The sequence below is a fragment of the Hydractinia symbiolongicarpus genome, chromosome 1, assembly GCF_029227915.1.
Source record: "Hydractinia symbiolongicarpus strain clone_291-10 chromosome 1, HSymV2.1, whole genome shotgun sequence".
Lineage (NCBI taxonomy): Eukaryota > Metazoa > Cnidaria > Hydrozoa > Anthoathecata > Hydractiniidae > Hydractinia > Hydractinia symbiolongicarpus.
Window position 1 is genome coordinate 3886106 of NC_079875.1, and position 16215 is coordinate 3902320.

At 30.4% G+C, this 16215-nt stretch overlaps 4 protein-coding genes across 5 annotated transcripts; all 4 read right to left on the reverse strand.

The window, feature by feature from the left end:
- Nucleotides 1-960: 960 nt before the first annotated feature.
- LOC130631194 (uncharacterized) lies at nt 961-3093 on the reverse strand. Of its 2 annotated transcripts, none has more exons than XM_057444380.1 (3): nt 2998-3093; nt 2107-2534; nt 961-1532 (listed from the first exon to the last, which is right to left on the reverse strand). In XM_057444380.1, exons 2-3 carry the CDS (start codon nt 2528-2530, stop codon nt 1180-1182), a joined length of 777 nt encoding a protein of 258 aa, XP_057300363.1. In that variant the 5' UTR covers nt 2531-2534; nt 2998-3093; the 3' UTR covers nt 961-1179. The 2 variants fall into 2 exon arrangements, with proteins under 2 accessions (XP_057300363.1, XP_057300362.1); XM_057444379.1 differs by having other exon boundaries at nt 2993-3093.
- Nucleotides 3094-3701: 608 nt separating this feature from the next.
- Nucleotides 3702-6639, reverse strand: LOC130631162 (kinesin light chain-like). Its single transcript, XM_057444376.1, has one exon. It carries the CDS (start codon nt 6637-6639, stop codon nt 5803-5805), a length of 837 nt encoding a protein of 278 aa, XP_057300359.1. The 3' UTR covers nt 3702-5802.
- A 22-nt stretch (nt 6640-6661) lies between these two features.
- On the reverse strand, nt 6662-9098 carry LOC130631178 (uncharacterized). Its single transcript, XM_057444378.1, has 3 exons — nt 8890-9098; nt 8216-8704; nt 6662-7239 (listed from the first exon to the last, which is right to left on the reverse strand). Exons 2-3 carry the CDS (start codon nt 8463-8465, stop codon nt 6662-6664), a joined length of 828 nt encoding a protein of 275 aa, XP_057300361.1. The 5' UTR covers nt 8466-8704; nt 8890-9098.
- A 143-nt stretch (nt 9099-9241) lies between these two features.
- LOC130631097 (kinesin light chain 1-like) lies at nt 9242-15688 on the reverse strand. The gene is made up of 3 exons (XM_057444372.1): nt 15538-15688; nt 14493-15155; nt 9242-12442 (listed from the first exon to the last, which is right to left on the reverse strand). The coding sequence occupies exons 2-3, from the start codon at nt 15148-15150 to the stop codon at nt 11538-11540; spliced, it is 1563 nt and encodes a 520-aa protein (XP_057300355.1). The 5' UTR covers nt 15151-15155; nt 15538-15688; the 3' UTR covers nt 9242-11537.
- Nucleotides 15689-16215: the final 527 nt, after the last annotated feature.

Below are 16215 nucleotides of genomic sequence, written 5' to 3' on the forward strand. Positions count from 1 at the left end.
TTCACATTCACTTGATGCTTGTTGCCCTTAGAATGCGATGCTAAAGCACTTTTTCCCATTATAGTTATGTCTATCACTGTGTTACAAAGTCTACACAATGCTTTGTGTTTATCTGGTCCCCTTTTCAACCATATTTTAAACTGTTCATCGCTCAACCAACTTTCATTAAAAATACTTTTTCCATGCATTCTGGTACTTTTTTTACTAGACATTTTTTTACTATTCTAAAAAGATTTTTCATAGAATTGTAAAAACTCAAGAACATTCAAGAACCAAGGGTGGAAAACATACTATTTCAAGAACAATTCAAGACCAAATAAAATTCAAGAACATTCAAGAACATTCAAGGTTTTCAAGGACGAGTGGCCACCCTGCTCATTTCTTTATAAAAAACAAGTATTAATTAACCATAGCTTATCTCGAAAAAGTTGTGATGAGCTTATCTTCATTGGCAACCCTATGAAGATTCAGCAAGAAGGCAAAATCTTTTTGCAGGGATTCATATCAAAAAATTGACTGTGATGTTAGAAAGATACTACAGAAACACAACACAAAACAAAACAAGAAACATCAATGTGAACATAAAGTGAGTTTATCAAAAGTGTTAGAAATTTTAAAATATTTATTATACATTACATGCATTATGTTATAAAACATGCTACCAAATTATTTACAAAGAAGACGTAATACTTTACATATAAAAAAAATCATTGTGAATTTCTTTACTGAAATATAATTATTATCAAAATAATATTCTAAAACTTAAATCAAAATACGCAAACTTTGAGATGTAGGACAGTAAAAAATAAATATATATAAAAAGTATGTGGAGTTGAATTCATATTGAAAATAACAAAACCATAGAAGGAATATTGTGCAAAAAAAAAAGGGAAATTTGCAAAGTAAAAATGTATAAAAGACAGACATTGAAAAACCTTAAATATTCTTTTTTGTTTGTTGTTAAAATATATATCTACCTTGCTCATTTATTTGTGTATATACATAAATTTACATATATTTACTATTTTTATTTATTTACTTATTTACTTGTCACAAAACTACAAGGGTTTTTCTTTGTACAAAACCTAGCCCTTTTAAGTCAAATTCCATAATTACAAGGGTTTTACTTTCCAAAGAACCTGGACCTGTTCAGATGGTTTAAGGTTACTCTGTACGCATTTAATTGCATAATCTGAGCAAATTTTTAAATAAACATAAAACATTTTCAGGTCCAATTTTTAAAATTAAAATCAACACCACTCCCCCTGCAACTGAATATTTAATCAACCTCTTAATTTCGTTGAGTTTAATATTTACAGAATCGTCTTCCGGTGTTTTTGTTGAATGCGCATGACATTTCTGCAGTAATTCGGCAATGTATTTAACTTGATGATGATCTTCACCTAATTCCTCTCCCAGTTGTGTGTATACTAGTTCCAGGACTCTAACTGCAGCAGAAAACTCTTGCTTAGCTACTAAGTCGACACCTAGATCATATAGTGTCTTGGTTTGCTCATCCATCTCCTGAACATCTATAAATAAATGCAAATTTATAGGAAAAAAAATGGTTCCATATTTTAAGACTAAGGATAGTTGTTAATATCTTAACATATGCCAATTGCTACTCACGTCTGCACCGTTTTACTGAGCTTTGTGGCCTTTTTCAGTCTTAACATAGATTAATCAGTAAAGCTATCTTGCAAAAAAGTGCACATGGCAAATTTTGACATGCTGTTTACTTGGCTAGCGAGTTAATTACTATTGTAAATATTTTGCTCAAAACAAAAGAAAAATTTAAAGTGAGGATTTCACTTGTTTAAAACAAAAATGTCATTATAAAAGTCTATTTCCTTTTTTTTTTAGTTTGAATACTTTTCAGTAATTTTCATTTTTGCATTGAACTAAAGGGATAAATATCCCTTTCGTTCAATGCAAAAATGAAAGCTTAACAAAAAATGAGGAGAATAAGGGAGGTTAGTAAATATTTGAATATTTTAGGGTTATTTAAATTTTTACTTTTCAAGCATTTTTAAGGATTTTAAAATTTCAACATCATTGGTCATTAAAACAAAAAATTCATCACAAAAGCAAAAAAATATAACTTGCCTCCTAGTATATGCGTGATGTTATTATTAACAGCGTTCATCTTGTGTTCAAATTGGGTGTCGTTAAAGCCATCATACAGAGCATAGTATTTTAAACCAGCAATAATCAAGCCTACTGCTCCTGTTGGTTTGTATCTCTCTAGTTTTAATGGAATCATATCTTTACAACTATCAGCTGCAAATTGCAACTCCCTACGACAATTTTTTGAGTTGTCATATGCTTTTGTTAAGCATGGCATAAATATTTTGGAATTGGTTACACCATCAGACATGGCTTCGTAGATGTTGCTTTGTAGTTCCCACTCATCCAACCAAACAGAATACCCCTTTTGTCTAAGCCAATCAGCTATTCGTTTTACTTTTTCTTTATCGTCATGTTGATATGATATCATTACATCCCATCGTCTCGCCTCTTCAACAGCCATGTCACTACAACAATATAAAATTAATTTCTGTAAATATTAATGTCAATAGTTTTATGTTCTTTTATGAAAACAATTTATGCTTTCTCCCAGATAACAAGAAAGCTTGTTCAATTGTTTCTTTTCAGGATACAATAGAAAAAATGTATTACCTGTCACCTAGGAAGATTCTTTCAGCAGAAAAATTTCGTAAAATATATTTTGTGTAACATTTTCTTAAAAATTGGTCAAGATTTTCAGTTCTTTGTATTTTGATTTCCAGTAGAATCTAAGCTACTGACTTCTTTATCCGAACACAACACCGATTATACAAAAATCTGATTTTGCTTCTAATAAAATTACTGTTTCTCTTTTTCTTTATAAGATCACTCCCATGCAGTGTATAAAATGCACACAACAATAAAATTTAGCTGTAAACGTGTCAATGCCTAATTTCTTAAGTCATGGTACATAAAAGAATCTTACCTAACCTTTAAGACCTGTAAACCATTTACACCAATGGTAGTTTACATTTTGTTATCAATTATTTTATATACCTAAAAACTGAATTATAAAACAATATTAAGTACTAGTCGTTAGCCCATAAAAGAAATTTATGGGTTCACCGGCTCCGGTTTTTACTCGTCGTACATATTGCCACATCGTTAAATTCGTGCATTTTTGGCTCCCTTTAAGCATGAACTTATTAAATTTCTCTGTGGCAATAAAGCTGTGTTGTAACCATTTCTATCATTTTCCGCTTTCAAGTACAATGATTTATGTCATGAAGGAGTTCTAATGCATGCTTACAGACTATGATAAATAATTTTGCAGAGTTCAAATAAAATTAATCTTAAATAATAGATAATTTTTTGCTTTCAATTTTTAAAATGTTGTATTTCTCTTAATTTCAGCATCATTCATCAACAAGAACTATGTTAAAGAAATTATTATTGAAGTTTTTTTGCTTTTATTCAGCATGGCAGATATATTAAACTAACATACATTAAAAGATAGTTATATTCACAATCAGTTGTAACACAGTAAGAATCAATATCGAAGTAGCTACCAACTACCTGATCAAAAACTACCTTTGGATAATTCAGTTTCTTGATGCCTTACAATGATACCTATATTGATTATTAAAACAACATTTAAAAGAAACTTTATGACCAATGATATTGTCACAGTAGCATACAGATAGCATAGAAGTTATTCTTGACAAAAAATAATAAAAATACTAAACCAACAATATATTTTACAATGTATTTACAATTTTTTGCAAAATCACAATTCATTTAAAAAAAATTCATAATAAGATACAAACAAACCACATAAAAACACCAAACCAACAATATATTTTACAATGCATTTACAATTTTTTGCAAAATCACAATTAACGCGAATTTGAGAATATGCGATATAACTTGAAGCAAAAATTACAGCAACTCTTAAATCCACGGTAGTGAAGCTATCACCTCTATTACAAGTCTGTTTGGAAATCAAAATAAAAGTTTTCGTTTCTTGGAAAGACAATGTTAAAAATTTAAAAATTTTAGAAGAAAAAGTGCTTTCAGTTAATTTTTCACTTGGATCAGAGTATAAAGATTATAAAAAAGCTATTTAAAAAAATCACTAAAAAAGCTATTGAGCTATCTTCCGATGAAGAGAAAATAGCAGAAAATTTGGAGAAAAAAAATTGTATTTTTATGTTTTTTAAGCTTTTATAAATTATAAATAGTCACCAGATTAACAGCATTTTAATTAACGAGTCATGAAATAACAGTATTTAAATTAACACTTCATTTAATTAACGGTCATCAAATTAATGCAAATTTCAAAACACCGGGTTAATGACTCGTTTATTTTCATGGAATAAGTTAAATCGTTCATTTTCATGGAATAAGTTAAATGTCATTCCTAACTTTTTGTGAATTTCTGATATTTATCTGAGGTAATTGTACCATTCCTATGTATATAAATAATGTTTTTAGCATTGTTTTATAAAATTTTTTGAAAACAACCTTGTTCAACCACGTTAATTGAATGCATTATTCAACATAATTCCATTGAACCGTGTTAATTTCATGACCGTTTATTTCTTGACTCCTTAATTTCATGGAAGAAGGTATTTCTGATATAAACCTAAAACAAAACATAATATTGTTGACAGCCAAGAAATCAATTTTAACTATTAGTCAAGTGATTTTCACACTAATTATTGAACTTTTTTTTTAATCAATTTAGATTGTTGCTACATTATCTGAAGGTTATGCAAATATCAAATTTAGAAGGATGAAAAATACAGGACTCAAAAATTAGGCAGTTGCAAACCTATTAATAACATAATAACACCCAAGCAAAAAATCGATCCCCAAAGATACAATAATTTAGACTGGGTGAGCAATCTGAATAATCTGAATAAATAGAATAAGTTTATAAACGCATGTTTTATTAAAAAAACCTTTTTTATCTATTTTATCTTGTCTTTTTTATATATATATATATATTTAATGCAAATAATAAGAAAGATAACATTGATTTGCATGTAAGATGAATTGGTATTGCTCAGCCAGACAAAATTTTGTGAAATTGGGGGAGCAATTTATAGCTCATGTAGACTCTCATTTCTTAGAATTTGGTGAGTCTGTATGAGCAAGAGTAATCGCTCTTCCTTTATTGATCGGCCTGCAGCTGAAGTTGAGGTATTATTTATAATATAAAACATGTTTTCAACTTACGCAAAAAATGTAATTTATATACAGGTTACATATATATACACTATACAATAAATAACAATTTACAATCTATAAAAATGCTCATGGCATCGGTATAGTTTGTTACATGTTGTACATGTTTTAAACTTACACAAAGCCCTATTGAAATCATACATAAGTTACATATATATATACTTTCTATATTCTATACCTTATTAATCAGAAAATTAAGAACGTCATGTTTTTGCACTGGCTTTATTTGTATTTTACTGAAATCATATATAATTAAAATAAAAAGAAAAACAATTCATGAAAGCTAATTGCTGACACAACTAAAGTAAAAAAACCCAACATTAAAATGATGATACAACATACACAATAAAAAATCTGTCTTTATTCAACACATTGATTGTTAAGGAACTTCTGACGACATTATGATTGGATAAGCAAACTGTTTAAAAATATTTTTAAAACACATTTTATTAAGAGCACTATCGTTTTTAATTTTCAAAAATAGTTAAACAAGAAATTTATTTAACCTCATCATTAAAAAAAAATTAGAAAACAAAGAATGATCACCTAACCAAACAAAAAAATCCACATAAAATCCCACATTCTACCTAGCAACCACTTCACAACACCAATAGTTGGTCCCCAATATAATATATTGATTACTTGATTAGTGTGCATCGTGTATGGATTGGATGCACCATATGAAGATTTTTGTTTTTCATACACTTCTTTTAGCACGACTTGTGAGTGTTCCACATCACCCAGAAAACATATAACAATACCAATATACATTCTGGTGTATAAGGTGTCTGTGTGATCTTCACCTAAAATATTCACCTGTGCATAATAAATTTCCTGGTATCGCAACAAAGCCATATTATAATCATTAAACAACATTTTCAAATAAAGAATCCTTTTTGTATCGAGAGTATGAGGATGAGTCCTTCCTAAAACATGTTGTTGGTCATAGTAAATTTCTTCCAGTTTATTGAGCGCATTTTGAATATTATTCCAAATAACAGTGGGTCCACTTCGGATATTCAACTGTTTGATAGAACAAAGCAGCATATTATATCGAGTTCTCAAAGTGTCTGGATGTTTTGAATGCAAAGATTTGATCTGCATATCCTGAACTTCCTCATAAAAAACTATGGCATCAAAATACTTCTCCTGATTATGTAAACAAATAGCTATACCATTTTCTATGGGATTATTTGTAGGATGAAGTTTGTTAAACAACTTTTGGTGGTCACTGTAAACTTTATTAAAGTAATTCAAAGCTTCCTCAAATTTTCCTTGATTTACTAAGCACAAACCAATGCGATATCTTGTAACTATTGTGTCTGGGTGTGTCTCACCAAATAATTTACTTTGCTGTTCATACACATTTCGGTATATATCCATGGCTCCACAGAATTTTGCTTGTCTATATACCAATGTTTCTTTTTGTTATCAAAGTGTCAGGGTGTCTTTCACCTAACAATTCTTTGCGAAGATTGTACACATCAATAAAAATGCTCATGGCATTGGTATAGTTTTCTATATCTGTATAGTTTGTGTCAGACAAAAGTTGGCTATTAAGCTGGAGTTGGTCTTTATTATCCACATCACAATACCTTCCCTGTTTTCGTAAACTTACACCAATGAAATTCATTGTTGTAAGAACATCAGAATGTAATAAACCAAATAGTTCCAGTTGCGCTTCATAGGTTTCATACAACATACAAAAGGCTTCAAAATAATTTCCTTGATGTATTAAACACTCTCCAATAATTTGCTGTGTTTTTAATGTTTTACTGTGTGATCCACCATATACAGCCTTTTGCTGCTCAAGAACTTCCTGAAACAACTCCATTGCATCCCAATATGCACCATTTAATTGTGAACAAACACCAACTTGTAGCTTTGCTTTTAAAGTGTACAAATTACATCTGCCTGTTGTCTTTTCATAGTGATGTAGCTCCTCAAAAATTCTTTTCTGTCTGTTTTCTGCCTCAGTTTTAACTATAACAAAAAGACATAAAATACTGATTTACTTACACACTTTCACATATGTACTTCAATTATCATATAGCAAAATAATTACCATAGTTTTGTTTAAACATTTGACATTTTAAAAATTTCATTTTACTTTTATATCTAAGTCTGTAATTGTTGGAAGTGACTCAGTTTAAGTCTTTAAACAATTAAACATTCAATTGAAGGTAACAGGCTTAAAAGTCTATAAGCATGTTAACTTCATTGGTTATACTGGATACAACACTAAAATTTGAATCTTTGTGAGTTACTCTTGCACTGGAACTATCCATATTGACTTAATTTCTTATATTAATATGAAAAATTGTCTGTGACTGAAAATACCAGAGTAAGCAAAAATAACAAGGGACCATCTTGGACCTAAATATGACTAATTTTCTAAAGTTGGGTCAATCCATCTGTTTCGGAATAGACTGAATTGATGACGTCATCAAAATACATTTAAACCCTAAATCTCTGTAACCGTTCTTCACAAATACCTGGTCCTATACATTTTCTTGATCAGCTTCACGCTCTATACAACAGAGGCAACAGGTATACTAATTGAAAAGACAAAACTACTTCTGCGGTCTTTACTGACGTCACAAATTTTTTAAACCCTTATATCTCCCTAACTGTTTGTCAAAGACACATGATTCTATACATTTTCTGCATCATTGTTTCAAGCTTTCCATGTTAGACGGCGCTAAAAAATTTCTTAAGATTAATTTTCTGTTTATGCGCTACTGATGTTATCAAAACTCCAAAACAATCTATATTTCTCTGCCAAGTGGATGTTACCACCGGTGTATCAACTAGTTTCGACTAATACTAGTTGAAATCAGTGTGCAAAAACGTAAAATGTGATTTCTTCTGAAACAATTAAACCTACTGGAAAAATGTATTATATCTCTGCATAAAACATTACAAGATATAATTAAAAGAAGTTAATATAATAGCTTACCATTTTTCACAACAACTTTCAATAGTTTAATATCTGCTTTTAGTGTTTTAATCTCCCTGTGCCTATTTAAAGCATTTATTTTATTTTCACTCTGTAGGTTATCCAACTTTGATTGCAAATAATTCAACATGGTACTGCAATGTGGGTCCAAACTTCCAATTTTCAAATTATATGTGTTTACATAATATTTTAAGGCGTTTATAATATCTTCCATTTCATCCCATTTATTCGAAAACTCAGGTAAAAGCATTGCTGATGGATTACCATAATGGCATAAGAAATTTCTGAAAGCACATGCCAACAACACATAATGTGCCTTGCTAGTAACATCAGTGGGGTCTGGGCGCTCCCAGCCGCGGTGGTAATGTTGTACAATATTGTATTAGTACAGCCAAGAGAGGTACATCAAACTCCTTTGAGCATGGCTTATTATCAGATGGAAATAATCGCTGCCATTGTGTTTTATTGATCACTCTTTTCTGTTTTAATCTATTAAAAACAATTTTATAACCTTTCAACTCTTTACTCAGTTTAGAAGGATCTTCTATATGGAAATATCCTGTAAGCTCAAAATGTCCCAAGATTTTTTTGACATAATGTCAGCAGAACAAGTTGTGTGTGCTTTTAATAATTAAAGTAAGAAATTTAAACAAATTAAAAAAAAAAATACATACCAAAATACTTTTTAATTAAACAACCAATTACATACTACTTCTCTTTGGTTAGAATTTTTATTCTTATATTGACTGTTTACTAGAAATACAAATTATACAAATTCAGTAATTCAGCGCAAGAAAATAAAGTTATATGTCATAGTTATTGCTCAGTGCTAAGAAAAAATTACTTTTTTGATTTTTTTATGTTCTTAGGGTGCTGATGTATATTAAGTTAAGTTGAAAAATCTCTACGTTGGAGAGCATTGGCACTTCTTTTTGATGACTATGACGGAACAAAAGAATAATCAAACTGTGAATATTTGATCAGGGAAAAATATCAGCTTTTTGGAATGTAAAATTAAAAGATAAGTAAAGATTGCACTAGTTTATCAGTAGAAAAAACATATAGCATATATTTCGTGTGGGTTAGCCAATCACAGTGCGAGAAACACCTAACTATATGATAAACAAGTTATATACATTTTATATACACACTAATTTTAAGTTATAAATGTATAATGTAATAACAGATGTAATAAAATACAATCCATCTGATAGCACTTCTTTTAGAAAAATATAACAGTTAAACTTACCCAACAACCAAAATCCATTCACTTAATCCAAAACATCATTCAAAAAATCATTCATCTTTTGTATACGCACAAAAAAACACAATTCATTTTAAACATGTAAAACATAACAATTACAATGCTTTACCATTTTATATCGTGTATATCAGTAAATAGGTGCAATGTCTGAATAAGAGTTTAATTAGAGAGAACCAATATTAAACAAATACAAAATGACACATCAAAAAAATATTTTAATATAATATATATATGTATTTGGTGCAAAACAGAGGAATGTGTTTTATTTACCTGATGTCAAAATTCTTATCAACTTTAAGGTCACAAATGTTCGTGGATTTTATATTTGCAATTTGACCTTAAATTGTATAATCCAAATTCTGCAAAACTCGTCAGGACATGCGCAATCACAAAGATAAAATCCTTAAAAACCTCTAAATTTATTCTGTGGAATTGAAGAAAAAAGTTCTATTAGTCGTAAACTTTTGTTTTATATGGTCTATAAAGCACAAATGCCATGTTCAAAATAAAGCCAAAAATTAGTTCCACTAAAAAGTTATTCCTGCAAAATTAAATTCCACAAACTTCCTGATCGCCCTTAAGGTACTTTAAAATGTGAGAAAAAACCATCTTGTAGCAATAATGTCATATCAATTGCTTGTAATACTTTTAGTCTTAAACTAGAAGACACAAGGGATATTTTGAGGGACATGCAAGGAAACAACACAACAGGGACAACACATGAACTAAATCATGGTTCACTGTAAACTTACTAGTGCATTTTAGGGTGCTTTTTTCTTTCTATGTCCTAAAATATTATAACCATGGTTACAATGTAGACAACGAAAAATGCTTTGTATACTAAAATATGAAGCATCGTATCTCAAAAAGTTATTAATTACTTGTTTATTTTTTTAAAAAACCCTCTTTATAAGGAACCTAGGAATTTTGCTAATGCAGCTTATTTATTTAAAAAAAAAGAAATTTTTAGGACATTTTTCTACATTTTTGCTAACTCCTAAGGGTTACCTTTGTTATAAATTGTAGTACTTCTTTATGCAGAAATGTTAACTAAAAAGATGACACTAGCAGACTATTTAATATCTCATAAATCGAAGAAACCACATAAGAAACAACCGGTACTGGACTGGTTTCTTATAAAAAACATGTGTATTTCTCATTTCTCAGTAACTTCAACCACAATTCAAACACGATAAAATATACCTTAGAAAAGATAAATGATTATTATTTTTGAATTCTAGGAAGTTTCAGGGTTTTTTAAGACATTTTTAAGTTTCCAGAATTTGCACAATGAAATTCAAATTTTTTGGGATTTTTTAAAATTTTATTAATTGACATTTTGAAACTTCTCTTTTTCAGAATGCTTAATCAAACAATCTAACGTTTCCGGATTTTAAACTGGGAGAGCTACAAAAAGTCAAAGCCATCAGCATTTTTTTGAAAATTTGGTAAAGCAAAATTAGTTCCATCTAACTTATCTAAAAATATATAGAAAAGAAATAATGAATAAATCAACTATAAAATTTAACTGAAAGGATATTACATCTCAAATAACGGAACAGATTTTTAGTATACAAATTAATTAAATGTGATACACCTCACAAATTTATTGTGGTTTATGCACCTCTTCCATCACTTGCTATGAGTAAACCACATGACCAATAAAATTCCAGTGCGTGTTTTGGTGTATAAAACGGAATGTGATCTTCACCCAAAATATTGTCTGCTTTTTATAAACTCTTCCACAGCTTGACAAACAATCAGAATCTATTTCAGGCCACCATTCGTTTATTTTAAATTTAAGTTTTGTTGCTGGTAATAATAAAAGAGAACGTCTTCCCGAAGCACAATTTGTTCAATAGGTAAACCCTTCCTGTGCACAATGTTATTACAAGAAAAAATAAACACCAATAAACAAGAGAAAATATTTGCATAAAAGAGCATTTGGTCTTATTACTTCGTGTGCGTAGGGTATCTGGATGTTTTGAGCCTAAAATCTTTGTCTGCATATCCTGAACCTTTATGTACAACATCATGGCATCAGAATACTTCCCTTGGTTATGTAAACAAATAGCAATACCATTTATTTATAGGACGAAGTTTGTTAAACAACTTCTGACTGACACTGTAAACTTCATTAAGGCATACTTCCCGTAAACACAAATCAGTTTGATTTCTTGTCTCTATTGTGTCTGGGTGTGTCTCACCAAATATTTTACTTTGATGTTCATACACATTTTGGTATATATCCATGGCTCCAGAGAATTTCTTTTGACTGACCAAACAAATACCAATGTTTCTTTTTGTTATCAAAGTGTCAGGGTGTTTTTCACCTAACAATTCTTTGCGAAGATTGTACACATTGATAAAAATGCTCATGGCATTGGTATAGTTTTCCACATCTGTATAGTTTGTCTCAGACAAAAGTTGGCTATTAAGCTGGAGTTGGTCTTTATTATCCACATCACAATACCTTCCCTGTTTTCGTAAACTTACACCAATGAAATGCATTGTTGTAAGAACATCAGAATGTAATAAACCAAATAATTTCAGTTGCGCTTCATAGGTTTCATGCAACATACAAAAGGCTTCAAAATATTTTCCTTGATGAATTAAACACTCTCCAATAATTTGCTGTGTTTTTAATGTTTCACTGTGTGATTTACCATATACAGCCTTTTGCTGCTTAAGAACTTCCTGAAACAACTCCATTGCATCCCAATATGCACCATTTAATTGTGAACAAACACCAATTTGCAGTGTTGCTTTCAAAGTGTACGAATTAAATTTGCCTGTTGTTCTGTCATAGTGTTGAAGCTCCTCAAAGATTCTTTTTGCATCTTCATACTTCATTCTAGCTAACAAAGATATTCCAAAATCAAATTTGTTTTTCAAAAACACTTCCTCCGTTTGTTTGACTGCATCATCTATTTCTTGCTGTCTGTTTTCTGCCTCAGTTTTAACTATAACAAAAAGACATAAAATACTGATTTACTTACACACTTTCACATATGTACTTCCTCAAAGATTAAATTAAATTGCTTGCGCTTAGAATCAAAACAAGAAGACACACTGTAATTTTGTACTGTGTGGTTTAAAAAATCAAAAAAATGTTGAATTTAACTTCTTTCTAACATGCAGTATTTTTGACTGAGAATTTGTCAAACTTTTATAAATCAAAGCCTTGTATCTGTGTAAAAATAAAGTAATTGTTTTGAAGTAGGTACACTTAAAAGTGCATGAAATATTGCAATGTTAAAGTTATTTAAAGGTTGGCATTAGCTTTTAATGACAAGATTTGTCCTGGAACACTTTTTGAAAATGCAATATTAAATATGAGGGAACATGCTTTAAAAGATGAATGATTATTTATATTTATTTATTACAAAAACCCTCACCTCTATGAATTTAGTTTATTAATTTAGTGGGAAAAATATTTCAGTCAGACCTGTTAAGGCGGTCACTCAGGGGAAATACAGTAATTAAAAGCCATCTGTAATAATTACCAATAATTACCAAATTTCTGTAAAAGTGTATTAGCAGTGGAAATGCAATTTTAGTAGAACTGCAGGTGTTTAAATTTGTTTGTAAAAAAATAAAGGTAAAGTTTTATTGCCTTTGCATAAACATTTTTGTGTTAAAAACTTGCCTGTAAAGCTTAAAAAAATGGTGGTTCACTGTATTGGCGCAATACACAGTAGCATTTGTAATAAAAAATGCATCTTCATAACTTGCCCATGCAAGTGGCCTTGTGGAGTTTGCAGGAAAGGGGTTGGTAGTAACTCAATTTTTTGTCAGACTTGCAAGCATTGGGTACATAAGAAGTGCAGTAGTATTGGTCGAAGGTTAGGAGCTGACATCCAGTTTGTATGCAAGCGTTTCAAAGGTGAGATTATAGAGAATGAAGTATTTCCAACTTCAATGATGTACAACAGTGGCTCGTTAGAGATAGTTGAGAACTTCTGTTACTTAGGTGATATGTTGGGCAGTGAAGGGGGTGTTGGAAGAAGTGTTACTTGCAGGATAGGTTCTGCTTGGAAAAAGGTACTTCCTTTGTTGGCTAGCAGAGTCTTGTCAATTGAGTTAAAAGGTAAGTTGTACGAGGCCTGTGTAAGAAGTGTTTTGTTGTACGGTACATGGGCAGTGAAGCAGGAAGATCTTGACCGTTAGAAAGGAATGATATGAGAATGGTTAGGTGGATGTGTAACACCAGTCTGAGAAACAAAAAGAGTTCAGATCAGCTGAGAAACAGGCTAAGTCTCTGTAGAATTAAAGATGTTATCCAGATAAGAAGATTGAATTGGCTGGAGCACATGGAAAGAATGGAGGAGGATAATTGGGTAAGAAAGTGTAGAGACTTGATAGTTCCTGGGGCAAAGCCCAGAAGCAGACCGAAAAACACTTGGCAGGAGGTTATAAGGACAGACTTGATACAGAGGAAGTTGAGTTTAGATCTAACACAGTCTGGATCACATTGGAAAAGGGTCATTAATATACCCTGTCCAACCCATGCTAGCATGGAAAACGGACGTTAAGCCGAGAATGATGATAATGATGATGATGATGCAGAAAATGTCAAATATTGAAATCTTGCAACACCAAATAAAAGTCAAATATAAACTTTTAAAAGCAGAGCCTTATTGCAAATAAGTGTACTCCAAAAAAATTTACATACTTAGAAAATGTCATTTATAAGGGATGTATATAATGAATGTTTTTACCATCCAATCACGCGTAGTAACCTTTTCTGATGTAAGCAATTAGTTTAAACAACAAAAAAAAATAGGTAACTAGTGATTAAAAGACAAACATCACGTTACTTAAATTGAAAGTCTTTACATTATCTTTATTAGAATTTTGCACATATCTTTAATAGAATTCAAATAGTTCAAGTTTACAAATTATTCAGATTGAATGCATGTGAACTATAGAGTAACATTGTTTTGTTGTTTTGAATAAGCATTTTTTCACCATGTATTACTATGCCATTATGGAGAATCAAAAAAAAATCACCTTGCTCTTTCAAATTTTTGATTTCATTAGTCATATCTTCATTTTGACTAAATAAATCAGCCAACTTCAATTGTAAATAATTCAACATGGTGCTGCAATGTGGGTCTAAACTTCCAGTTTTCAAATCATTTGTGTTTACAATATATTCCAAGCCTTTTATAATATCTTCCATTTCATTCCACTTTATTAAAAATTCAGGTTGAAGCATAGTCGAGGGATTGCTATAATGGCATAAATAATTTCTGAAAGCACATGCCAACAACACATAATGTGCCTTGCTAGTAACATCAGTGGGGTCTGGGTAATGCCAGCCTCCTCTCGGCGGTGGTAATGTTGTACAATATTGGATTAGTACAGCTAAGAGAGGTACATCAAACTCCTTTGAGCATGGCTTGTTATCAGATGGAAATAACCATTGCCACTGTCTTTTATTGATCACTCTTTTTTGTTTTAATCTATTTAAATCAATTTTATAACCTTTCAACTCTTTACTAAGTTTAGAAGGATCTTGTGATAGTCCTTGATATGTGGGATCACGCTTTGTATTATGGAGAACATGCCACAGTGCAACCTTTACATAATGATCATTTCCCAGCATAAGGCGGACCCAATAACTACAGTTATGAACTGTTGCTGATACTGTGGATGGAGTTGCCATGAATCCTATGAAAACAGAAAATTACGGTTTAATTTTTTTATAAAAACTACTTGTATGCTAAATACTTTCATATCCCAGGGTAAGGATTCTGGGACACTGACAAATTTGTGCAACATGCTATAAAATTGTTACCTAACCAAACAAGATTTAACAAAACTAAAACATTGGAGGAAACAAAAAGTGAAAAACATTCTTAATACCACAAAAATTATTTTAGATATTGTCTAAAAAAATTTGTAAATAATTTCTGCAAAATAAAATGTTTGTGCCAGAAAAGTTTGTTTTTTGAACACACAAAACTTGAAAATGGATGGAAAATTGTCTGACATAGCCATAACAAAACCATAAGCTAGAAAACAAAGACAAAGAAACTTCTTGGATACATACCTTCAGAGTCTCCTATTGTGTTTCCTTTTGGTCATTATAATTCTACTAGTCTTCTTTTTTGGTGTTACTGTTTTTAGTTATTCGCTATTAAAAATACAAAAATTATAATTAGTATCTATATTATAATACCTGTATACGTCTGTCTATCTGTCTGTCTCGCAAAATGGTAGCTTAGCTGCGCAAGTAGCGAGACGCACGCAATGCGGTATAAAAAGGACGGGCAAACCCGTGAATTTTTCCACGGCCTAATGACTAGTTTAATAAATTGTTTCATCAATTTCAATTGTTACTTGATAAATATTAGTCTAATTTACAAAAATTTAAAAATTACAGGACTGAATAGTTAAACCAGATAAAATTTTTTGCGGATTTAATTTTATGGTTTTTACAAAAAAAAAATTAAATCCATGCGAAATCAATAAAAATTCAGCTGATCGCAAAATTAAATCAAGGTGAAATTAAATTTTAAAAAACTTATTTTTTTTTTTTAGTTTTTCTAAGTGGTAGAGTGAAACCAATATTAAAGACATGCTTACCACCAATTCTTTCCCAGGACCTGGTCACATAGACGTTAATGAAAGACAGTGAATTTTAATACAAGGACGAAGATGTTAAAGGCAGTAAAGATGAGGTTGAGGAGAAAACCAATAAAGTTGAAAACAAGGGAAAAGACAGAAA